This window comes from Choloepus didactylus, chromosome 9, assembly GCF_015220235.1.
Source record: "Choloepus didactylus isolate mChoDid1 chromosome 9, mChoDid1.pri, whole genome shotgun sequence".
In the NCBI taxonomy this organism is placed as follows: domain Eukaryota; kingdom Metazoa; phylum Chordata; class Mammalia; order Pilosa; family Megalonychidae; genus Choloepus; species Choloepus didactylus.
Window position 1 is genome coordinate 44623022 of NC_051315.1, and position 26930 is coordinate 44649951.

General features: G+C 36.7%; 1 protein-coding gene across 2 annotated transcripts in view; it reads left to right on the plus strand.

Moving 5' to 3' along the window:
• Positions 1-26930, plus strand: part of GPD2 (glycerol-3-phosphate dehydrogenase 2) — a 151237-nt gene that overhangs the window by 81356 nt on the left and 42951 nt on the right. For both annotated transcript variants that reach the window (XM_037849299.1, XM_037849298.1), the window contains exons 5-6: positions 720-817; positions 1896-2059. In XM_037849299.1, the coding sequence (XP_037705227.1) occupies positions 720-817; positions 1896-2059 (262 nt within the window). The remainder of the gene's footprint in view (positions 1-719; positions 818-1895; positions 2060-26930) is intronic.

A 26930-nucleotide genomic window follows, 5' to 3' on the forward strand; every position in this document is an offset into this window, starting at 1 on the left:
CTATCTGCCTTTCATACATGAACAACATAGCAGCACTGACTTGACATTGTCAGTTTTGAATCTGTTTCCTTCTCTTATGTTTCTTTTCAGCATCATAATGGATAAAAGGAAAAGAGCATAGGATTTAGAATCAGATGACTTATGTATGATACGCTCTGGCTTATTTACTTAACTTCTATGCAGCTAAGTTTTCTTATGTGTAAATTAACATCGTAATAGTAACATTGCCTCTTCCAGAGATATCACGAGGATAAAAGCGGTTGGGACAAAAGCTTTTTTAAAATCTGAAAAGTACCATGCAACTGTTAAGTATCATCTTTGCTTGCTTTAGTGGAGGCAAAAAGGAAACTTTTACCATGAATTTGTATGATGTGTTATCTCTTACATGGGGAAGATACTACCCAGAACTGAGGAAGGGGACAATACAGAGACTGCAAGATAAATTGTTACAATAATCTTGGAACTCAAGTCAGGAAAATATCTTACACCTGGGAACTCTGACAGCATGTTTTTCTCCTATGCAAATACAGTTAGGTTTCTAAAAAATCTTTGAGGTTGACAGCATGATGTATTATTAGAAATTTGATTAGGAGAGAGCTATCCTCGCTCAGAGGTAGAGAGGTTTCTGTGTATCAATCAGTTGGCAGGGTGTCTATTTGCCATTTGAAAATATTATGATCTGTTACTGCCAAACTAATTTTCTCTGTTTTGCCTTTCAGTATAGGTTGGTAAAAGAAGCCCTTCATGAGCGTGCCAACCTACTTGAAATTGCTCCCCATTTATCAGCTCCATTGCCTATAATGCTTCCACTTTACAAGTAAGCCTTTTGATATCACCTGTGTACTATTTGCTTATCAGAGGTCAATAGAACAACACAGTTTTAATGGAAATAATCCCTCAATGTGTATTTCTTAATGTGGTTTTAATTGGTGCTAATCTTTAATCCTTTTGAAATGTTTTCCTTTGTAGTATTTAAAAGGGTGTTTTTTTCCTAATTTACTCTCTACTGACCCACCTCTAGGGCCGGATCTTGAAGTCAAAGGGGGTTGTATTATGCATTTATAATTAGCAGCTTCTTATTCTGATTTCTAAGGGTATATAGATGAGCAGCTGCATTTTGTACTAAGGAGCATAAGAGGATCATTTGCCTAGTGTAAATCAGAGCCCAAAATTATACTGCTGCAGAATCTGACCCTGTCATGTACACTTCATACCCAAACCACTTTGGGGTATTTTAAGTTTCTGAGTGTTAACCTTAGCTGAATTTGCTTTGGAGGTGTCAGCTTATAAATTATGAACAGCAATTTTCCTAATGTTACTAGAGCTATCCATGAAGTTTTCTTAAATTGGAATTTAGGTAATATGAAAAAGTAGATCATGGAACTCTGTTAGCTGCATGAGTAGCTATGAGTGTTACAGGAGCTAGAAATAGATTTTGTCATTTTTGTCTATCTTCTGTTGTAGATTGTGTACAACTTCTTAGGCCAGTGATTCTCAACCCTGGGTGCACCTTGGAATCACCCAGGTCCCCACCCTAGGCTAGTTAAATCAGTCTGTGGATGGATGAAGCCCAGACATCAGTATTTTGTTTTTTATTACTTCCCCAGAAGATTCTAATACACAGTCAGGATTGAGAACCACTGCCTTAGAGATTATTTATTTATTTAAAGTCTTGCTGATTCATTTACTTAGATAAAGTCTCAGTGATTCATTTACTTAGATAATTGAGCTATGTTGGTGTTGGAAGCAGTTTTGCAGTGCTCCTGTTTCTTTTATGGTACACTTCTAGGTGTTCTTTTCTTTTCTTAAATGGAAAGTGTCTTGTAATTTATAGTGGCATTCTATAATGCTGCACTCTATTTTTAAAGAAACCTTTCCTCCTACCTTTGCTGTAGATGGTGGCAGTTACCTTACTACTGGGTAGGAATCAAGCTATATGATCTGGTTGCTGGAAGTAATTGCCTGAAAAGCAGTTATGTCCTCAGTAAATCAAGAGCTCTTGAGCATTTCCCAATGCTCCAGAAGGATAAACTTGTAGGAGCGATTGTCTACTATGATGGTATGTGATTTTTTTTTTCTTTTACCAGATACTTTTCTCTCATTCATGAGTCTTACAGTATATTCTTAATGAGAGAGGCTTGCATCCTTACAGTTAATGCTAGTCTTACACAACACAAAAATGTACATGCACCCACACCCACCCACCCATTTTCTCTAATACTAGCTGAAAGGCTTCCCGTCATATATTGTTTTAATATTGTTTGTTTTGCACAATCCTGTTCTCCTTTTATTTCTACTTTGTAATTCATAGTCGGTTTCGTCCATTTTCCATCATTATGAATTTGGGCCCCACATTCATGTCCTTTAATTTGTTAGATGTTTTCCAGCGAATACTTGCGTTGTGAATATATTATAATGTTGAAAGCAGCTGAGGAGCTGTTAGGTTTTCTTGATGAAACCTCCATTTTCAAGGGGTTATAAACCTAGGGAAAAATGTCCCCCAGGCTAAAATTGACATGTTTGTACTTTGCATAGGACAGAATTCTTGAACATATAATTTATGTGATGATGGTAGATGAACATTTCATTTGTTAGAACCAAAAACCCTGTTTTATTTGCTCATTTCATGTTTTCTAGCAGTGAAATTACCTTGTTGGCCATTTACTGTGTGTTCAATGTCCACTCCTTTTGTGTGTGTGTGTGTGTGTGTGTGTGTGTGTGTGTGTAATATATTTTTGTAAGCTTTTGTTTGATGGAACTAACAACTTAATATACCTCCAGATGGACCACAAACACAAAACAATAGAAAACAGAATAGGCAAAGGCATTTGTGAGATTTTACTAGCATTAAAAAAAGCTCAGAGTGTGTGGAATTGGGAAATAGTTCAAGTACATTCACTTATATAGAAATAGCTAGAGATACATAATTGTATATGTTTAAAAAGTCTTAGACATTTTGTGACACAAAGGACAGCTTGGTCTCTACAGTTCAGTAGAAATTACGTGATCTTTTGTTTTTGGTGTTGGATATCTAAACTTTCGGCATGAAGAAATTTTTTTTTTTGTTTTCAAAAGACTTTGATATTTATCCTTTATGTTATGGATGTCTTCAAGTCCACTCCCACATTTTGCTCTTCTTCCCTTTATTACATTTCTGAATCAATTCAGCTGTCGGGCTTTCATATATGGACGCAAAATATATACGCATAGAAGGAGCAGTGGGGCCAAACTCAAGAAAATGTCCTAGCAGCAACGGTATTAGAAAAATCTTAAGGGTCTTAGACAAAGCTTAAAAGCTAGAAAATTCACAGTTTGCAGTGCGTTCCAACATCTGAACACCTCAGGGGGCCCACTTAGCTTCTTTTTAGGTGTTCTCAATTGAGCCTACATGTTAAAGGACAGCCTTAACTATGAATTTGCTTTCTCTGCATCAGACCCTTAATGTTAATCCATTGTGGTTTATTGAGTGATTATATTAAAGAGGTTTTTGGTCGAGGAGGTGTACGAAGCCATTCTGCAAATAGCATTCTGCCATCTTAACATGGAAGTGTTTGTGCCCTTTGGTTCTTTTCACTAATCTCTCCTGCACAAACCCATCTCAAATACTTGTTCATTTTCTCCACCATGTGATGCATAGAGCACTACTTTTATATATTTATTTAGCTCATGCACATCTGATTCTCCTTAAGAGGAATATTAGTGGATGTAATATCTGAATTTGTGATGTCTTATGTTGGTTTACTATTGTTATGAATTATAGATTCTTAGTCATTCTACTTGGAAAAACTTAGGGAAATCAGTGTTGCATAATGCAGAAGAAACATTATCCTATTAGAATCAAGAGAAAAGGAATTTCCTTAATCTAAATTTGTCCTTTACGGGTTGGCACAGGTTGTAGAATTAGGAAGTTAGCAAAGATTATTGAAAATTTTAAAAATTATTATTTGAATATTTGAAAACTGATTATAAAATCTTAAGTCTTGAACTGGTGGGGGTAAAAATAATTATATTCTAATCATTTGAAGTCAGTAGTTTTAAAAATCATTTTCTGAAATGATACAGGCCCAACAATTTCACACCTGAAGTGAGGTGAAACAAGAATGTGAAACAAAGGATGTTTTGTACTTTTGTAACTGTGTCCACAGATAGGGGCAACTCCTGTTTTACCTAATGGTGTGATGAGCAAATTAAGTATCAACATGAAAATAAGGTAGAGAGGAACATGTAAGTAAAAGGATTAAATGCAGCAAATGCTTTGCTCAGGGAAAGAAAGGAAAGCTTTACACATTGAACAGAAAATTAACATTATCTTCCTGCTACCAAAGTATTTCAGAGGGGAAAGTACCTTCCTGAACATTTATCATTGCAAACCCAAGCCTCCAAATTGTAATTTATAAAATAAACCTTTCTTAAGAAGAAAAATTACTCTTCTCAAATAACCATTACGAGAATGTAGTGATAGTCACCTAAATGATTTCAAGATGCATTTGAAATGCTTGAAATAACTATTTTTACAACTCCTACCATGGGAGAATCTTCATTATGATTAAAAAAAAAAAACAGAAAGTGGTGTGTGAGTAATCAGATGAACCCCTAAATGCTGCAAGAAGTTTTGCTTACTAAAAACTATTATTAGTAATATGTTACACAGTCACTTCAGCACCAGCAAAGAGTGAAGTATAATGTTGTGAAAATAGAGTGGGACAGAGAAGTACACATTGCTACTCTCACTTAACTAGACCAGGGGCTGAGACAACCTTCACAGTCCTTTCAACACTGAGACGTGAGGCCTAAGGGATGTTCCCGCTGAAGTGCAAAATGTATAAAAGTCAAAAAAATTTTTCTTAATTATTCATAAGCACTGTTCAACCTAAATAAATACTGATGGTCATTACATATGATTAAGGCAAAATTCCACAAATGTCTCACACTGGTAAATATTTAATTCCATATACTTTTGATATGTTTATTATAGTGGCTATTTTGTGTATGGCATATGTATGATTCATTGACATATTTTATTGTTTGCTAAACAACAAACACACATATGGAAGAATAGCCACTATCTTTATTCAATACAGACAAAGTAAATGTCAAATTTCTTAGTAAAATCCATATGAAATGAAAGTTGTCATAGGAGGTGACATACCAGGTTTTTCTTCAAGGTATATTTTTTTCTTACATCCTGTGAGATAAAACATACAGTGAATGCACTGGTTTTTCTGACTGAGACATGTCCTGGTGTTTTCCTATCCAGCTCCTTGCTGTCTTCTAGCAGAGATCCACCAGCTGGGTCCTTGGCCTTGGCCATTACTGCTGAGGGCACTACCAGGTAGAGTAATGAAGGACGTAACTGTCCCAAGTTAGCAAAAGTGTTTAAGGCACTACAGGCTTGGATGACTTGACAGGCAGCGTGGTTGTATGAACCAGCTGCTGGGGTAGACAGTCTCCTCAGGAATTTATTTTGTCTATCTCTATCATCTTTACTTCAATTTTTCAGTTCCTGGAGTAGATCTTTGGTGCTATCATTGTTGGACAACGGTCATTCAATCCACCACACAGGGAATGAAATATAATTAAAAATTATTAAATATTTAAGACCACTAACTATCCCCATTAAGCCCTCTGTAAAATGCAACTGAAGAACAGAATAATAGCTTTAAATTCTTTCTTTCTGAGAGTCAAGGCATTGACAGAGAGAGATGTCTGTTATTTCATACCAAAGATACCCTTAAGTATTCCTTATGCACATATGAAAATAGCAACCTACAAGAAATCACATTGGCTTTCCTAATGTAAATAAAAGTTGGCTAGATCCATGTTTCAAAGAGGGAATTAAAGCCTAGGTTCCACTAGAATATTCATTTTTATTCCAACCTAAAACTCACAGCATACAAATAGATGAATTCAGCTCGTGAGAGAGCAAAGCCAATTTAATCTCTGGCTCCCCTGAGGTAAATGTAGTTCACGGTCCTGCCCCCACCCCAACCTCAGCTATAATCCCTGGCTCCTCGAGGTAAAAGTGCACTGAAGTGAGGAAAATTCTGCAGCAGGACATAATGATCCAAAATGACAGGGACAATAATGACAATGAATTTCATGTCTCCCAGTCATGAGCTGGAGATGCTTGACTAGGCTGACTTACACAATTAAACTGTTACAGGTACAGCAGGAGATGCAGTTAGCTGTATGCTTTGGGGAACGATGCCTCTGGCAAAAGGCATATTGTGGTATCCAGACTCCTTTGTTAGGAACAAACTATGACTCCTCTAGGCACACGCCCGCAATTGTTCACTTTTAATAAAAGAAAGGCTGGGTTAAAGACAAGTCTTTTAAGGTGTTGGTTTTCTCTAAGTTGAAATCAGTTACCCAGTAACACAAAGTGATTTTTGTTTGTTTTATTTTTCTTTTTTGGTTTTCCATTGAGTTCCTGTAACATAAATCGAATCTAAGATGATGCCTTTAATCCTCATTTAAACTATTCACAAACCTGGTTGACATAATCAGGTGCTATCTACTTTAAGTCTGACAGACACATACATTTTCTTCAGGGTTATAGAAATAGGTTGAACAAATAACCGAACAATGTGTATTTACAGACAAATCAGCGGCGCCATTACACAAGTTAAAACTACCTGCTTCTTAATGAAATTCTTCTTGAAAGGTTGGGATAGTAATTTCCACAGTGTTGTGTGTGGAACTTACGGGGTACACTAGATCATCCATTAGGGTGTAGGAAGGAAATATTAGAACTTCTATGTAGATTTATGTTTACTAAATTCCTTTTAAATATCTATCTTTTGTATATTGATTAAATGTCTGTAATATTGGGTACATTTTATAGTACATAGTACATGTGTATAATTTATAAATAAAATACATATCGGGGATACATGCTGATATTTTTACTTTACTGTTAGGCTACTTAATTTAGTTTTTCTCTCTTTTGATCACTGGGTTAGTACTTTGATGTAATTTTATTTTTTGACTATTGACTAATTTGAATATTTTCAAGATAGATATTCGGCAAGGGGAAAAATTCCTTTGGGAGGAAAACCATTACAAAATTCCTTCCTTCACTTCTCGAGGTCCAATTTCTGTGAACTTTTATTGCATTGGTTTAAAAAAACAAACTATAGAATAAGGAGGGGTATTATTATGGGGATCTCAGAATTACCAAAATATGGCATGATAGGTTTTAAAAAGTTATTTTTTGCTTTTTTTTAATTTCCATCTTAAAATAAGAACATAGTAAATGTATTTTTAAGTATCAAGTATCTATTTGCCATCAATTCCCAAGGCTCCTAACCGTTTTCAGATCCTTATTATTGTACATAGTAAGGCTTAAAAATTATGTAAATATTGATACATATAAAATAATGTATATAACACATAGTAAGTGAATTATAAAGATCCTGGAATCCACAACCGACCTTGAAACCTAGTATATTACCAATACTTGAGGCTGTTTGTGACAACTACCCATTTCATCCTCTACTCTTGCCCTTTAAATGAGCAACTGCCACCCTGAATTTTATTGTTGGGGTTCTCTCTCTTCCTTTTTAAAGTCTTATCATGTCAATATATATACTTAAGTAATATAAGGTTTAGTTTTGGTTTTGACCTTTGTAAAAATATTATAACATATTAGTATAAACACTTTGGAAAACAGTTTGACCTTCCTAGTAAATTTGAATATGCACACACTTCGTGATTCAGCAATTCTGCTACGATGTATAGGCCAAGAGAAACTCACACGTCCACCAGAACATACAAAAAAGTTCCCTGCAGCACTGGATATAATTTCAAAGAGGGAAACAATTCAAATATACATCCAGACATAAATAAGTAACAGTGTACTATTCACAGGGACTTAAAATATAGCATTGAAATTGAATGAACTATAGCTAAACTGAATGCAATGGACCTTAGGAAAATGGTATGATAAATTGTCCGTGATTGTAAGCTTCAAAGTCATACTTGAAAACTACTTTCCAAAGTATTGCAACATGGTTGAAACAGTTAGCAATGTGGAAGTAGAAGACCTGGGTTTACAAACTTTACTGTGTTTTGAGCCCCACATTACTCATCAGTTTTCACATCTATAAATTTAGTCTTATGAAATGTAAGGTACTTCTGGAAAAATTTGCAAAACATTCTTAAGAGAAAGGAAAATAATGTGCATGTAAACTTGCTCCAGGTAAATATAGAATCATTGAAATTTAAGGATAAAAGCACAGTATTTTAAAAGAAGTTTCTCTAAAATTATCCAACTCTTTAGTCATTGATTAGAACATCAAGTTTAAAACATTTGTTTTAATATTTCTCCCCATCCTTATGCAATTTTGTACTACTAAATTAAATGAACAATTCTTGATCTTGATTCCCTAATGACATCTTCTCCATTGTATTTCTTCTCTTGTTTTCTTTGAGTTGCATAAATGAAACTGACATTATTGCTCATATAGCAGGCATTTTTTTTTGCCCTCAAATGCTGCCTTTTTGCTATTCAGTGTATCTGGATACCAACTAGTGCTAAATGAAGTTTGACATGTACCCCTAAGAAACAAAACTTAGAAATTGTGGCTTCAAAGGAAACGAATAAATAGGACACATTGTGTCCACCCAGGCTAACATCCGACATATGCTTTAGCTCCTTGATGATGAGACAGAGCAAAATAGCCCCTAGGAATGTCTGCAATTGTTTATTGCTCACTTGACCAGCTTGTATTAAATACCAGGCTTTCATTCTCCTATAATTAGTTTTAAATCAAAATTCAAAGCATACAAAAGTTGATTTAATCACATGTATCCTTCGGAGGTGGTAGTCATCCATATTCATTGTGTATAAAAGGGTGAAAACAGTGCTGAAAGTCACCAGTAGTAGGATATATAGATATATTGTTTGAATAGTTCTGGTGGGTTTACAGTAAGCTCTCTACCTCTCGTACTCCGTTTCTTGGTTGACCCTTACAAAAATATTCTTAGTACTGGGTCAAAGGCAAAATTTACTGTGTCAAAAATCTCCATTCCTTCTTCCCGGCAATTCACTCATTCATCCAAGAAATATTTATGGAGCTTCTGCTATTTGCCAGTTATCGTGACTGGCATTAGGGCCAAATATATTGAGGACAGGATTTTGGGCCTTTAGGCTTTGGAGAGAGTTCACTGCATATCTGCTAAATACTGTGCCAAATGCATGATCACTATAATTATGTAAAATGCAGAGTTTCAAAGTTAAAATAAAAACAGACTCTTAACAAGGCTAGCTTCTCTCTTCCATCTTTTCCTTTAAAGGGAACACATTTTTTTTTTTAAACTTTGTTTTATCCTGTTATTGTGTTTGCATGTGTATGTGTATGTATATGTTACATACAGTTGTTTTTGCTCCCCTTACCATTTCTTAGATAATAGTAGTGCCTTGCTTTTTAAATGGAATATAGTATATATCTCATTCCATAGTAGCATAAAAGACCACAAAGCTTTTAAAAAGGTGGATTTAAAAGCTCCAGGGAGTAAATTTCATGGAATTCAATTTTTTATCTATGTTAACTGTTTAGATCCCAGTATACCTACTGGAGCAAACTTAGTCAACAATAAGCCATATTTTCAAGTTATTTCTTCTTTTTATAAGTGAAAGTGAAATCTTATTTACTTTCTTTGGACACCAAAAAACAATGGCACATCCACCGGTTTTATCTGTGCGGAGAGCTTAAAATGAGGTTGAGAATCTCAAATGCTATTATTATCATTATGTAAAATATGCTCTGATTTGTTTAAATCTGCTAAAACCTAGTTCATATCATCTGCTTGCCTTGAATGCCAATCTGCTTAGTCAGACTAAATGCTCATGTTAATTACAGTCTTTTAAATAGATGGGTCTGTTTCATACTAATATATGAAATTATATGCTTCTTGGCAAAATTTTATTTTGATATGCTTCATATTAATGGTGCATTTTAAAAAAAAATTACAGATGAAACTAATTAATTGTAGCTTAAGGTTAAGATTTAGAAGTTTGAGGGACTTTATGGTTTTGCTTTAGAGACATTGGGAAAACACATGCCCAAGAGCTACAAGCTGTGTTTCAGTGTGAGGCATCTGGAAGCCTAGTGTAACTATCCAATGGATTTGTCTTAAAATAACTCTCCTTCCAAAATAGAATTTAGAGAGAAGGGAGGAAGGAACTAATTTCCACTGGAATATGGGGAAATAAATAGGAAATAGCAAATATAATTGGTCTTCAGGAACTGATTTTCTTGCAACTTTATTGTACGATGATAACAGTGCTCACGTATCTGCTGGCAGTGTTTCTAGGACCCGCTGCTCTAACTCCCCTCCGACGTGTTTTCTAGCAACCTAACAAGGGAATCAAGAGTCTTTGTTCAGGTAAATGTTTTAAAAGAGGAAGAAAGAGAGAGAAAAACAGTAGTCGAATCTACTTTGGAGTTGTTCTACACATAACACACAGCAACTTTCTTAGTACAATAGAAAGCCAGCCTGACATTATGCATTTAGTCTCACAAAAAAATAACAGTAATAAAAATATCCTTTCAATAAAAAGCTCCACACTTTAGTTTCAGCTACCAATTCTACAACCAAGCCCTGGCAATATAATACAGAAAAATAGTGTGAAAAAAGTCATTGGTACATAGTTCTTATAAATAAAACTAACCCCTTGGCAGATTTTATTCTCTGGAGCCAAATATAACACTATTTTAGAATGTGAATTTTCAAGCTAGTTTCATTATTACTGTTAATACCTACTCATATCACACTTTATATTAGCAAAATACTCCGTAAATCGTTATATCCACCCACAGAAAGCATGAAACACACAGCACTTACTTTTTCTTTTTAAACTCCACTAGGCTCATTAAAAACACACCACACACACATACACAACTAACTTCCCAGAGAACTTATAAAACTAATGCTACTTTACTGTCAGAAACCAAATAAGCATTCACTGGAAAAGTATTTCCAATAAATTTGCTGTCTGATCAGAAGAATAAGACTTTGAGAAGAAAATAATAAACAGTCCACAATAATTTGATGAAAACAATTATTGGATTATGAACAAAGTCAAATAACTGGAACTTCCTTCATTTTTTCATAGCAAAGATGATTAATATATAATTCTGAATTAAATTGGTATAGGTAACTCCAAAAGAATATTAATAAACCAGAAACTTCATATTTCCCCAGAGTTTTAAATTCTTCTGGTTTTTAACCTGAGGAATCCTATAATGAGTGGATTTGGTGATTCATGCAGTTTTACTTTCCCTTATGATGAACAAAGGCAATGGGAAAGAGGCTCTTAGTCATTTCTATGTCTTGGTAAGTCTGTGTGCAAAGCACTCCACCTCAACAGTTACCTCAAATTCATTTTGGTAAAAGGAGGGTGGTTTTAGTTTGCCAGGACTGCTATGACAAATTCCACCCAATGGGTTGGTTTAAACACCAGAAATTTATTGTCTCACAGTTTTGGATGCTGAAAGTCCAAAATCAGGGTCTCAACAGGCCATGCTTTCTCTCAGAATCTCCTGTGGTCTGATGCTGGCTTGCCGCAAGCCTTGGGGTTCCTTGGCTTGCATCTCTGCCTCGTCAGATGTTGATCTGCCTCATTCTCTGGCTTCTACTGACTTCTGGCTGCTTCTTCCCCTACTCAGTCATCTGTATCCGTGTCTAGATTTCCTCTCCTCATAAGGTCTCCCGTCATGTGGATTAAGGTCCTCTCTCAATTTGGCCTTAATCTAAGCCTTCAAAGATTCTTTTTGCAAATGAGTCTGCACATAAATGAATGAGGTGTTAATTTAACTAATACTAGCATCTTCAAGGGTCCTATTTACAAATGAGTTCACACCCACAGGAACCTGATTGACTTGGGCTTGTCTTTTGTGGGGCACATTATTCAATTACCAGCAGAGGGGTATAAATATAGTGTCTTTAAAAAAATTATCTGATTATAGCCAGGATTTAAAAATCTAATAAATTTACTACTCCCACATTTCTAAAGTAATAAAATAAACAGAAATCATCTTCTTCAATAATTGTCTTCCCCAACAGCATTTTCTAAACAGCAGAACATGCTAGTTGTAAGAAAAGTCTATTGTGTAGTACAAGATTAATCTGTATTTTTCACTTACCCATTGATCTTCTACTTGTATATTTCTTTTTTTGATCACATATTTGGGTAAAACTGTTGTTACTATGATCCTTAAGTATGAATAAAAAGAGGGAAACATACATCCCTACCCAATCATGTCTATTTTTTTTAAATATAGCAAAGGATCCTAATTAAAATAAACCATTCATAAACATTATTAATGAACATAATGAAACAAACTTACAATTTAGAGTAATATTTAAAGTAATAAAATTACCTAGATGCGGTGAAATTCCTCAATAACTTGTTTATTTTAGTTTGCTATATACGCTGCTTAATGTAACCTTAGTCCCTCTCTTCTCCCCAGAAAAGAATTAATTCACCCCATAAATTTTAATTGAAACAACACTTTCTGAGATTTATCTTCTCCCCTTTTTGCTACTAAATATCTCAGTGCACCCAGTCTTTAATAGCATCTAGGTGATAACTGTCCCCCACCCTGCGCCCCATCATCAGGTTTTGAGTAGGTTCTCTTCCTTCATTAACTGTACTTTTTTGAGCTAAAAATTCAGACTATTTTCCCCTGTTATTTCTCTTCCAATTATGGCATTTTCACCATTTTTCACAAATATTGAACTTTCCAGAAATTTTAGAGACATCAGGAATGGCTGACTCAAGCAACCCCTCTATGGAAATTATCCTACTGGCTGCAACAGCATACTAAGAGAACAGTGCCGCCCAGAAACCAGATGAATCCAAGTCACAGAAATTCCAAGCATAGCCAATAAAGTGGCAGGAACGTAGCAGGCTATCGAGTGCTGGATGGCTCAGGGGAAAAATATCCCTAATATTCTCTATTTCCACCATATAGAATTTATGTATGTCTAGTATTGGATAGAGTCACATCTAAAAGCAAGTTTGCTAGTGCGAAACTAAGAAAGAGCTGCAGCACTTTGTGTCAGGCAGGAGTCTGCATGTGTTAGAAGAACTGTGGGCAGAACAGAAGGCCCAGGTCTTTGTCAAGGAGGATTAGGATACCCTGGAACTTAAAATCTCTCCTCACCTCCCTAAGAAAGAAAGTTCCTCAGGGCTGCAGGAAGCAGCACCCACTGAGCATGGTGTGCTTCTGCCCTGTTCTGTAGGTTGTGATCATACTCACGCTTTCAGTTTTTGTTGTTTCCAAAATAAAACAAACATGTTCCAGAAAATTCCATAGCATTAGAGCACTCAGGAGCACATGGATAGATCATGGTAGCCTCTGTGTATAGACTTGGTTAACTTGTCAAAGGGAAATAATGAAAGGCTGAGCAGCCTCTTTCTCCCCCATCACCTCTAGAGCAATGTTGTAGAACATCCTGAAAGCGCTATTTGAACTTCAGCCTCATGTTTCTGCTGCTGAGGCTGCTGCTCCCCAAACTGCAGGGCTTCTTAACCACCAGCCTTTTAGGCCATTGAAGCATCTGACTCTGTCAGTAAGGCCTCAGGTTTGGATCTCATGATTCCTAGTTGGTTTTGATAAATCTGCTCTCCAGAAGTTTGTGAAAAGCTCCAAAATGTCAAACTGGTTTCCATGTAAACACTGCCTAACTTCCTGGATGTGTGACTTTTGAGACAAAATTGGTTGAATATTGATGTGCTACTTCTGAATTGAAGTGTGCCTGGTACAGACACTCTTATGCACTCATTGCCACATCTGTGCACACTCCAAAAATGAATATCAATATTTTATAAGGTTTTTTTTTTTTCTTTAACTCTGTACTCTAATCATCAAGATTGGCCTTAACTTCTTAGTCTTAGGATGCTTGGAATGACTATAAAGGATGCAACTTGTACAAGTTTCGTATCTTTCTAGATAGGATATTATGTTTGATTTTTATATGACTAGCAATATTACTTGTGTATCTGTTCAGTAATCATATGTTAGCTCCATCTATAAACCAGGCAGTATAATAGGTATTGGAGATACTCAGAAAAACAAGCCATGCTTCCTTCCCTCAAAAAGCGCCTTGACTAATGGAGGATACAGAAAACAAACCAGTAATTTGCAATGCTGTGTGAGAAACTCTGTGAAAGGCATATACTTCAGGTGGGTGTGGGAGGATCTAGAAAAGTTTCTTTAAGTGATACTTTGCTGAATTTTACAAATGAGTTGTATGGCCAGGTAAAATCAGCGAGGGAGGGTTTTTTTTTTTTTTAATTCAGTTTTATGAAGATATATTAACATATACAATCGTGTGTGGTGTACAATCAGCTGTTCACAGTACCATCATATAGTTGTGCATTCGTCACCCCAATCTATTTCTTGAACATTTTCCTTACACCAGAAAGAATCAGAATAGAGCAAGGGAGGATTTTGAAGGGAACACTGTGCCAAAGGCATGAAGGCACGTGGGATACAGCAAGTGGTTGGTTAGAGCTTGAGTGCAGTGTGAGAAGGAGCGTGGAGTTGCATGCCAGCCTGCGTCATGAAGGGCCATGTATGCTGTGCTAAGGAGTTGGTTTTGAATTCTGTAGGTAATGGGAATCCAATGAAGGATTTCAACCAATGTCATGACACGATCCAGTTTATGTTTTAGAGAATTGTTTTGGAAGTGGGGGAATGGGTATGAATTGGAGAGGGGCATGATTTGACACATGGGTCCAGATAAGATACTGTTGTGATTATCAAAGAAAGGATGAGAGTCTGACATAAAATGAGGGTGCCAATGAAATAGTTTCAGTTCAAGCCTGTAGCAAGTACTTTGCAGTATCGAATCAAGGGTTGGTGACTAACTGGAAGTACAGGTAAGGAGGAAGTTATTACTAAAATGATTCTTAAGTTTCAGCTTTGGCAGATTTGGTAAATGGTTTTCACATTCACCAAGATTGGAAATAGAGCAGAATGAGTCCAAGATGATGGCGGGATAGCAGAGAGAGGTGTTTAAGACATATTTAGTTTGAGCATCTGTGGATCATTCTTGTAGAGGGCTCCTAGCAGACAGTTAGCTACATGTTTGGGAACTCTAGAAATGTCAGGAAGAGAACTTGGAGCCTTTAGCATGCATGTTGTAATTGGAATTGTAGGTGTGGAACATTCAGGCAGGGAAATTCTCTCTCTTTGTCTTTATCTCTGTCTCTATACCATCTCTCTCTCTTTACACACATACATGCATACATACATATATATACAATCATGTATACATATTCTCTATATAAACCCTCTTAAATAGGAATAGGTGAAAAAGAAGAACGTTCAAAGAAATGAAAGAAAAAGAGCCTGATGTCATAATAATTCAGAGAAACAAGCTTCAGAAACAGAATGGTAATGGTCAGGTTGTGGAGAAAGTTCATATATTTAGAAGACTAGAGTATCCCCTGCATTGCAGTTAGGAAGTCTTTGATTTTATTAGGCACTCTTTCAGGGCAATGCTAGGAAGGATTTCATATCACGGTGGGTCTGATTGTGGGGTGAAAGAGGTGAAGAGGACAGTGTGAATGCAGATTTTGTGTTGCAAGGTGTGGTTTCGAAGAGCAGAGAGCATCTGAAGCAGGGAGACCCAGGTTCTAGGGAGCGTATTTGTATGATTAAGGGGAGAGTCTTCGATGAGATTTTTTTCTGAGTCAAAGGAACCCAGAAGAAAGAGATGAACATGTAGGAAAGAAAAGGTGTAATACATGGAGCAGTATCCATCTCTTTGTTCACATTTCCTTACTGTATCCCCTCACTGGATTTTCTTACTTTTTTGTTAGTTGTCTTTGCGGCTTGGCCTCTTAATTTGTATGTGTTTTGTTAAATCTCCCTCAATTTTGAAGTGAATTAATAAACTAATGTCAAGTGTTTTCCAAATTCTGTTTTAAGGATAATCTAGATCTTTTCAAAGTTCAGTAATGTGGTTTTAAAAATCTGTAATTGCCCAACTGGCTTATGTCAGCATTTTGGAAAGAATATCAGTCTTTAAAGTGGTATTAGAGATACAAACCCTCTGGGAGTGCAGGATGCCTGGTGCATGCTAATTTTGTACTTATCCAGGTGGAAGAGAGAGATGAATAGCCAAAGTTATAGATAGAACAAAGGGATGTCAGTTGCAACCTGGTCTCAGTTTGGGCTTAGCTCTCCTCACCAATCATGTATCAGAACTTTAGTGGCTTATTTATTTATTTTTAACCTGTATCATATTAAGATCTTACTTTGACAAATCACGTTTTGATTTGTAGTCTGTGCGTTTGGCATGTGCTTCCACGGTATTAGCCAACTCTAGACACATACTGAATTCATTATGTACCTTATGTATGTAAGTAGTAATACTTCCTTTTAATTAACGTACGGTCACATCAAAGCGCTGTGAGATTGTTTTACAAAAACGGCTTTGTGCAGTGCTCCTCAGAAGTTTTGAGATGTGCGTTAAATTGAAGACTAATATACTTTATTTTAAATTATCTTTTAATGGAGTAATATAATTTCACCCTCTCTTTAAAGTGAATAAACTGTTATAGTCTGTTTGGGTCTGATTCTTAGGCTTAGGTTTTCAATTAGAAATAAACATTTTTGGCATACAAGTTTTATATTTGTGACCAGGCAAATTGATAACTCACAAAGTAAAACTGACTTTGACTTTGCATCCTGAATTATAAAGTTGATAAAGGGCAGATGAGTTTCCATCTTTATTTTCTATAGACAGTAAAAGTTCATAGAATCTACTTTAATAAATAACTACATGTGGCACTAAATCACTAAACCTTGATTATGTCTGCTAAAAGCATTCTTGTACTTAAGATATGAGACCCTTCAACAATTTTTGAAGTCAAGGCTCTCCCAAGGCAGGATGACGAAAGCAGAGAAGTAAACCAGGAACGGGCAGGGCTCGAGGTCTAGTCAGGCTATGAGGCAGGCTGCCAAGGAGAATGGCTAGCGATCTAAACCACATGTCCCATCTGGTGTTTGGCAATCTTGGTACACACCCCAGGCTTCTTCAGTGTGCAAGAGTCTGATCGTGGGTCTGAGCAGGGCAGCTGCCGTTGTAGTGCAGTGATGCTCCATGGTGTCAAATGCATGGCAGAGTCTTGGGGATTCTTTGTGTGTGGGGCATCTGTGCAGGGCACCAGGCAACCTCTTGAAAAAGAGATAGAAGCCAGTGTTTGAGGGAAGGACTGGGAGAACAGCAAGGCTCTGACCAGGCAAGCTGAGATGAGAACAGAGATCTAGTACAAGTAGGAACAGAGAGTGCAAGCCAAAAGGAGAAGCTGGGCAGGGACTCAAGCTTGGTGTATATTGTGGGAGGGACTGCAGCCTGGTGAGTGCCAAGGGCTTTGTCTAGGGGTTCTCTGTAGGCAGATAAGTTTGTGGGCAGACTAATTATGAGTGGGTGAGACTCCTTAAATATTGCTAAGTATGGTCAGGACTGACTCAGGGACTGTATGGAGCTGAGGCTTCAGGCTCAAGGTTGTCAGTAATTACAGCTGGGTGAGGGTATCTGGAATGTCTCAAGTAGAAACTTACAGGATGTTTCATTGACAATAATTGATGACTGATTTTTCCAGGAAGAATTTGAGAATAGCCGTAAATATAGGCAAGAAACACTGTTCATGAAGCACAGTATTTTATTCTTTTTACTTTTCATTATAAAACAAAAATAAAATCAATAGTAATAGTCATTGTATCTCCCAGCTTTGTATTTAAATGTTGAAAGTAAAACTGATAAATATGTGTTTAATTTGGTGTAGCATTGTATAATGTCTAAATTTGGTATTCATTTTTAAAAAATTATAGGATATGATTAGGAGTGTGAGAGTGTGGTTAGTTTTTTGTTTTTGTTTTACATTTGTATCTTGCTTTATGTTACCATGTTGTGGTGTTTCAGAGATAGGGGGAGAATTTTTGGCATTCATTAAAACTTGCTTTTTGGTGAAAGAAGTCTTTGTGGTATTAGGTAATTTTTATTTATGTAATAGTTTGCTGGATATGAGCCTGTAACCTATTTATTGAATCATTTCATTTTTTATGTTCTTACATATTTATTGAATAGATTCAAATGAAGCTGTAATATTGGAAATGTCTTTCTCAAATGCAGAGGGCATTGGCTAGATCTGGAATCAATGTTTTTTCCCTAGAAAGGAAGTTCTTAACAGCCAGGTCTACATTTGACAGGGTAAGGGCAACTTCACCTAAACTTAATGTACTATAGATTTGTGATTGGGAATCACCTATCAGCAGCAAAAAGCCATCCTTGATAGTGGTGATAGCAAAAATTCTTCTTCTTTTCTTCCCTCTTTAAAATATTAACTTTTGTTATCAAAATTTACAAACAAACACAAAAGTAGAATAGAATCCATATGTACATATCACCCAATAATTGCCAATTCATGGATAATCTTATTTAATCTGTTTTTTCTCTCGCCCTTTCCCTCCCTCACACTTTTTTTCCTCCTCAAGCAGAGGATGACAAACTAAGGTCTTTGGGCCAAATATGACCTGCTGCCTATTTTTTTTTTTTTTTTTTTTTTAATGACTGGCTGTCTAAGAATGATGTTTCACATTTTTTAAATAGTTTAAAAAAAACAAAAGAGGAATATTTCATGACATTTGAAGATTATATGAAATTCAGATTTTACTGTCTGTAAATGAAGTTTTGTTGAAACACAGCCATGCTCATTCATTTACGTATTGTCAATAGTAGAGTTGAGGAGTTCAATAGAGACCTTATGGCCTGCAAAGACTAAAATATTTATTTCTTTGCCCTTTATAGAAAAAGTTTTCAGATCCTGCCCCTGGAGCATTTTAAAGCATGTTCAACTGAGGGCCTTTTTTTTTTTAAATCAGTGTATAACTACCATGCCATTATTTCATCCAACTAAATTAAAACAATTTTTATATCAGTTTTACATTGTTCATTTTTATATTTTATATGAGATGTAGTTTGCCTACCTTAGAAGTTGAAGGATCATTGAAGATTAGGACAGTGAAGCAAAACTTGTTTCAAGATTCAGAAAATGGGTTTTTTGTTGTTACTTAGAAACATGGATTTTCAAATTAGACTGTAGAATGCCATTATCTAATTTATTATTCCACCCTTTGAAAAATATGTATGGTCCTCCTGAACCATCAGCAACTTATAACTGTAGCTACTTTCTCAAAGGGGTAGATCTTTTTTCTTACAATAGCTATTCTGTTTCTCCTTTATGCTCATTTCTTTTTCTTTTTCTTTTTTTTTTGGAAGAAAAAATTTGTTGGCTTTAAAATTTGCTGGCATAGCATTTCATGTGGGTAGTTGTAATATTAGCATAGTTTTATTTGTAACTATATTGTGTTTAAACTTCCTTTTCATATCTTTTTATCTGAGAGATATCAGATGTTCTACTAGCTTTTAGGAGGAGGTGATAAAATTAAGAGAAAGGGCCTCTTAAGCTGATTCTCAAAGTATTTGTGCTTCAGTCATCTGCCTCAGCATGTGGATCTTGGCTGTAAAGCTTCAGGAAATCTATTTTATCATTTCTCTCTGGGGGATTGGGCTCTGGTAAATTGATTGGCACTAGCCATACTCATAGCCTATTAAGTTGCTTACATGAGACAACAAATAGTTTAGCACCTTCCTACTTGCAAGGTACCATGGCCTTTGCTGGAGATAAACTGGTAGTAGAGGGTGGGTGGGAACAGAGCTAAGTTCCTGCTCTTAATTTATTAATTCCTATGAGAAGCCAAACATCCATGTAGATCGGATGACTCATGATTGATGTTTAAAAAAAAAAAAATTCCACTGAAGTCTCTTTGAATAACCAGATTAAGATCAAGATTTTGTTTGATGAATGTAAGTGCAAGCAGAAGGAATTTGATGTTCTCACCATAGCTTGAAACAATATCTGTTAAATATATATTTGAATATTTTGCTTTTGTAGTTAAGAAGAGAATTAAGTTCTTTCTTTATATTTCTTTTAGTGTTCAAGTCCCAAATAAGTTTCCCAATAAACACTGAATCTGTGTGGTTAAGAGACAATATGCTAACTGAGGAATGTTTATGATTTGGGTATTAAATAAAAGACTTCCTCAAACAAAAGGAGAAGAAAGGTAAATTTAGTGGAAGGAATTCATGGTTAACAATAATAGCTTCCATTCTTAGAATGCTTTGCAGTTTGCAAATACTTCCATATGTGCTCTAATTTATCGTTTCAATGGCTATGAAAGATTGATAGAGAAGTTGGTGTTTACCCTATTTTATAGATGGAGAAACAGCCTCTGATGGGCAAAGTGATGTGCTCAGAATCTGAGTCAGTAGATGGAGAAGGTGTGTCCCGAACTCAGGCATTGCTGATTTCTGAGCCCGGAGCTCTTCCCTGGCAACCTAAGAGCTAGCCTGCTTTTCATGTTAATGTCCTGGTACACATTCTTTCCAGACAATCGGGACATTGAGCTCTGGTCAGACAGATTTGATAACAATTTGATAAGGTGTAGAATCTTCCTGTGATTAAAGAGAAAAATCTGATAAGATACAGGACTCTTGAAACAGATAACAGTTGTCAGAAGGCTGCTTACAGTTAGAATCCCCAGCTGGTCCTTTGCACATGGTTCCAGGTATTTATTATGTAGCTCACACTCGGAATCGCCCCTGGGGGCAGGCTGAGCCATTCCAGTGGTTTTGTAAAAAGTTGCGTGTCTGCACTCCTACACAAATGAGGAAAGAAGGATTGAAATGACGGTTTTGTGGAGATGAAAGGATTCACTTACTCACATTTGCCAGTCCTTTTATGAGAGGTTTATTAGTTTCACATTAAAGGGCTTCTTTTGCTTTTGTCATATCGATTCTCAAGTTTTCAGTTGGTTTATTTGAAGTTTTGTGATTGCCACTTATAAAATTAGTAGAGCTTGGAGAGACCCGAAGGATGATCAGCTTCCACTCTGCGGCTCGAGAGATGGGGAAACTGAGGCCCAGTGGTCCGGACTTGCCCAGGTCACTCAGTGTGTGAGATGGGGTTTTTAGTTTCAAGCAAAGGAAAATAAATCTGGCTGACTTAAGGAGAAAAAGAATTTGTCGAGAGGACCTTGACCAGCAGGCTGAATGGCCGGGAAGGCTGAAGACCCAGGCTTGAGAAATGGGGACCAAAAATGATTTGCAGCAACCAGGGCCACAGCCAAAATCCGGTCCTAGAACCAGTGCTCTGAGTACTTTATTGCATCTTGCCCCGTCGCCACTGCTGGCATCTTTGTCACAGTTGCCCCTAGAAACGGAATGCCAATGCTGCCATTGCCTCCACCTCCAGATTGGATTCTCCATGTCCGGTTCTTTGGGTCACTAGCTCTAGATCGAAGTCTGTGCCGAGGGCATCTGCTTGGAGGAGCTGGGTTAGTGCCTGGGCCCCAGCAGGCCTTTCTTCTCCTTTCTCCTTCTTCTGTCTCTGCAAGCCATATAAGACAGGGAGGGGTGTTTAGATGCAAGAAGCAAAACGAGACAATTACCCACTATAGAAATACCCCCGGTTAGTGACTCGTTGAAGGATTAGAATTTGGGTCTTCTGATTTTTCCCAAGATACCAAATTTATAGCAAGTGTTGCTTTCCTTTGTAACAACTGGTAGGGCCTTCCCACTTTTTAAGAGACAACAAAGTCCTCTGGATTAAGATTTGGTGCTAATATTTTGAAACACTCTATTATCCCACCTACATTCTTTTCCTCTAATTGAAATCCATTTTTCCATCTTCTTCTCCTTTGTCACACATGAGAAAAAAAAAGTATTAATCCCATTATCATCCCCCTTGTTCAGATGAGAGAAAAAAGCTTTAGGTGAAGTAACCAGCATCAGGTTTCAGAGTTGGTAGAGCTGGGGCTTAAATTTAAGCATATACTCCTACTTAAAGAAACCCTGCAAATCTTCCTATAACAGAAGAGAGGATATAGATCTGGTGCACTGTCTTTGGTGATATTTTAGGAAAACTGCAGAGGAAAGAGAAAGGAAACTTCTGGGAACATGTGACTTTTCCAAGTTAGACTGTGAACTGGCTCTTGTTTCTGTTTCTGCTTCCCACATTGATAGCTGGCTCAGTGCTGCCCCATAGTAGTTGCTCAATATGTATTTTCAAAAGGAATGAACCCTAACATTCTCGGGGCACTTATATTGGGTTAAGATGCCATGCTATCCAGACTGAGGTTCTCAGGAAATAAAGACCCTTATCCTCAAAGTAGACGTTCCGAGGTGACTCATCAGTGAATTTAGTGCATTTCACAAACGACCATGAGACTTCAAAATTGTATAGTCTGTGAAAGAGTATTGCTTCCTGATGTTTCAACTTCATGAGTTTCAATTAATTTTTGCCTCATGACTCCTTTTTCCTTTTTTGCCCCTTAACAGTGTTTAAAAAAACACTATTTTTGGCTTGTGCTAGAGAGAGAACTGTTTGTACAGAAATAGTTAATGAATGCCCAAAGCAGTCTGTTGTTTGCCGTTTAAATGTGCTTTCATTTTTGTTCAATTCCAGCTAGATTCCTACGTGTCTAAAATGTAGAAGTTTACTCCTCATTAGATTCATTTAAAACTTTTTCAAGAAAAGAAAGTCCTGAGGGTATAGAAACTTTATGTATTTAAATATGTCATGTTAAGGCACTTAAGAGTGTTTTGTTTACATGGGGCCAAAGACCACATATCCACACTGATTGCTAATTATTCAGATTGTAAATAGCTTGTTCGAGAACTTTTGGTGAGACAAAAGAAACATGGAAGAAACAAAAGGCCCATGATAATGAAAAAGATACTGTGAAGAGAAAGGCTGGGCAGAATTACCATGCAGGTCACATCCTGTGCCTGCATTTAATTGTACCTTTGTATTTGATAATAAAAATGATTGCATGCTTAGTGCTAACAGGTGTCCCTTCCTGAGAACTGTAGTCTGGATAGGTGACAGCAAATTACTCCAATTCATAAACTTTGAATATTATGCTTTTGAGTTTCACCAATCTGAATTAGAAGACAATTCCTGTGAAAATGTACAACAACCCTGGAAGATTTTTAAACTTAATTCCTGGTAAATACATATGTAATATAAGTGACTACTTTAAAGTGTAAGTAGCAAAAATCACCTTACAGTCAGGTGGTCCTGCTGTTAGTACTTAATTGCTTTTTCTATGCATTTTCTCTACTTCTTGCTTATCTTGAACACTTTCTTTAATTGCCTTGTCCAAAATATAGCCCCATCTTCAAGGAGTTGTTCTCTCTGCCCCCTATTTTTTCCATCTATTTCCGTTATTGCAATTTGTAATTGTCTTATTCATTTATTTTACTTGTTTTTTTAATCTATCTTCCCTCATTAGGATGAGGTTCCATATAGCAGAGCCTGGGGCAGTCTAATTTTCCCTTCATGTCAGTGTGCACCATGCCTACATATAATATGTACCCAGTAAATATCTTTTAAAGGAATTAATGAATCTGCCACTTGCTGTCCTGCTTATCATCCATTAAACCCTTGCTTGCCTTATCTTTATCAGTGGCTTCCTTCCTTTGCTTATGCTTTCAGCAGAGATTTTCTGATAGAAGACATCCTACTTCCATTGTCTACTGGGTAGATGGGTAGAAAGACAATAGTCCTTTGATCCCATGGAAGTCATAGTTATAGTGGGAGTGGGGGTGGGGAGTGAGGAGTTTGGGGACCATTCCTAGAATATCTGAACTTTGAACACATTTCCCTTATTAGAGCAATCTCTGACCTGTGACTATATTCTACAGTCATGTTCATCCATTCATTTATTCATTCAACAAATATTTGAATATCTACTGTGTAGCAAGTTCTATAGGGGTACTGGGGATGCAAAATTGAATAAGATGCACTCTGTTCTTTTAGGTACAGTAGATTCTAGGCTCCCTAGGCCTGGAACTATGTCTATTTGGGTATCAGTCCCTAGCATAATCCCCAGCACATTAAAGGCACTCAGTGCATGTCTGCTCAATAATTGAATAAATGTTGAATGCCAGTATTCAGAAGATAGTTTGGTAAGTGCTGTAATAGGTATATACACAGTATGCTGTGGAAACAGAAGTGTCAGGGAAGATTTAATGAAAGAAGGGTTAAAAGTTGAATAGGACTTTGCCAGGTAGTGTAGGGCATTCATTGATGTAGGGACAACAGAAGCAAAAAGACCAGAGTTTTCTTTGAAGATGAGCACCATGGTCACCCTGGAGGTTTAATTGAGAGAGCAGTGAAGCTGATGGAATCATTAATTGCCTTATTCAGGTACCTTATGCACTGAATAACTCTATAACACTATAACTAACCTTACCATCAGTTTCTTATAGTGTTTCTATGGGAAAAAAAAATGAGTCCTAAATAACCATCTTAGAATATGATTTTGAATATGGAAGCTTTTTAAAGTCAGGACTGACTTTAATAGAAACAGGCTACATTGCCTGTATAAGTTATCTAGTGCCACAATAATTCTGCATAACAAACAACCACAGAACTTCATTGGCATAAAAAAAAGCAAAAACAAAAGGTGGCCATCTAGGCAGCTCTTCTGGTCTCATCTGGGCTTCACGTGGCAATTCTTCTGGTCTCCACTGAATTTGGTTCATGTGGAAGTGTTGGCTGTCAGCCGGTATAAAATGGCATTGGCCGGCCTGAGTGGGGCCACTAGCCACATGCCCATCACCTTCCTCTGGGAGCTGGCGGGTTAGGCTGGCTGGCCTGGGCAAGTCTGTTTGTGACAATGGCAGAGGGTAAGAGCAAAACAGAAACCCACCAGTGTGTTTTTGAGATTCTGGATTTATCGTGTCTGTTAACATCTCCTTATCCAAAATAATTTCACATGGCTGAGCCCAGAGTCTGAGTGGGAGAGGACACTGGGAAGACTCATGGCAAATGGCCCAGCTATAGGGAGAGGTGAAGAATTGGGGCAATTTTTGTAATATGCTCTATAGCCCATAAAAGCTAATCAAATCAACATTTAATTATAATTCTAGGTCAAATGGGAGAGTATATAAATAAATGAATATAAAAATTAAAATATTATAGCAAAAGCCCCCAGTTTTAGTCTACTTGACTTCTGATTTCTTTCATGAAGCATCTGTCTTTTGGTCTGGGATTAATGCCCAGCCCGTTTTTAGAGAAGGCAGAAATGAGGAAAATGTTGACTTGAAATCCTGAAAGGGGTAACTATTAAAGGTTAGCCATTACAGGCATTGTATAATTTTAGATACATTCAGTGCCCCTCCTTTTTCAGGATTCTAAAGCCCAGAAGTAAAAACTGCATCACCCATATTCCTGCAGACAGTTCAGTGACACACCTACAACTTGCAACTCAATCATTCCAAGCCCAGAGCTCTTCTTCACTATGTCTTATAAGGGACAATTTCCCTACCCTGTCCATGTGCCTCCCAGGCCCCCATCTCTCCCCATATAAAGAATCACTTTTACAAATAATTTACTTTGGGAAATTGCATTATTGTCACAATTCACCATGGGAAAGTATGTTCTCACTTTGAGTTTTTCATTTTAAGCTTATTCAACAAGTATACTAAACCAGAATTTAATAATCCTCTCACACACACACATACACACACACACACACCAAACACTTCTTGCTTTGCCTCCACCTTCACTCTGATCATCAGAAAGAGAAATTTTAAATATAATTATTATATTAAATCAGCTTGCATTTGGTGGGTTAGCCTTTGAATTACCTTTGCCAGACTGCTACGGGGAAGCTGCCAGGGAGGTCATTGTGACACTGTCAGTCTGGGGCAATGAAGCAGGCTGTCTGGATTTTGTTAGAGATGAAATTAAAGTTTTAAGGAAGTGTTCTATCTTTCAAACAACCGTTATTTCCCCCCTGCTAGAACTAATCAAAGTGATTGCGTAAGACTCGGGTCAGGGCACAGGAAGATGGAAGAAAGTAATCTCAGCATTTCAATAGTGGCAATTGCTATTGCTGATGAGGGTATGGGCAGGTGTTTTGTTTAAAGAAGAACTATTTTTTTCTAAAAATTAGAATTTCTACACTGGCTACTGGGTCCGTTTAGAAGTATTAAAATGAAAGTTATAGTAGGATTTGAGAACGTTACAGTTTTAGATCTAGAAGACCAGGTAATTTGTTACATGGGGTTATTTAATGTTTACTCATTCTTTATAACTTTTATATGTTCAATGATTATTTTTATTTTTTCACCTATTTTGTGTGTTGACTTTGTTGCCAAACCTTGAAACTCTCTAATGACAGCAATATTACTATATCTACAAATTATTTATCTATGAGCCCTTTTAGATGGCTACATCCTAAAATATATGTGGTCAAGTATTTTTTATTAACAGTATCTCTTGCTATCCTGTGTGCAAGGCCATTGAGGAGTAAGGCAAAATCCTTCTCTACCACCACCGATCTTCATTCTTTTTGGTGCATTGATTTTTATATTTTGTTTTTCTAAACAAGGGAAAACAGTTATAGTTCCACCTCTTATGTGCTTCCTCTCTTATGATTTGTAAGCTCTGTTTGTGCACATATGTAAGATTTCAAGTGCAAAAGGAGAGCAGAGTAGGAAACAGATTTTCACAGTCTCCGTCTGGGTCCTTGTGCAAGTGCCAATGTAAAGCTATTCACTCATCAGTGGAATACAGTATAATGTTGCCTGGCTCTAAAGAAATGGATTTGAAAATCCAAACTTAATAAGTGGATCAACTGAGTGGGGGAGTTGAGATTATTGTGTCACATTCAAATGACATACAGTATTGTCAAAAACTTTTTTTTTTAATCCAGAAGTAAAATTATAGGAAGCATAGAGATACCTTTCAAATGTCAGGAAAGGGGGTTGGGGGAATTTATTTAGGAATGATGAAGATATATAACTTATGGCAGGAAGCGTACTCTGTGAGCACC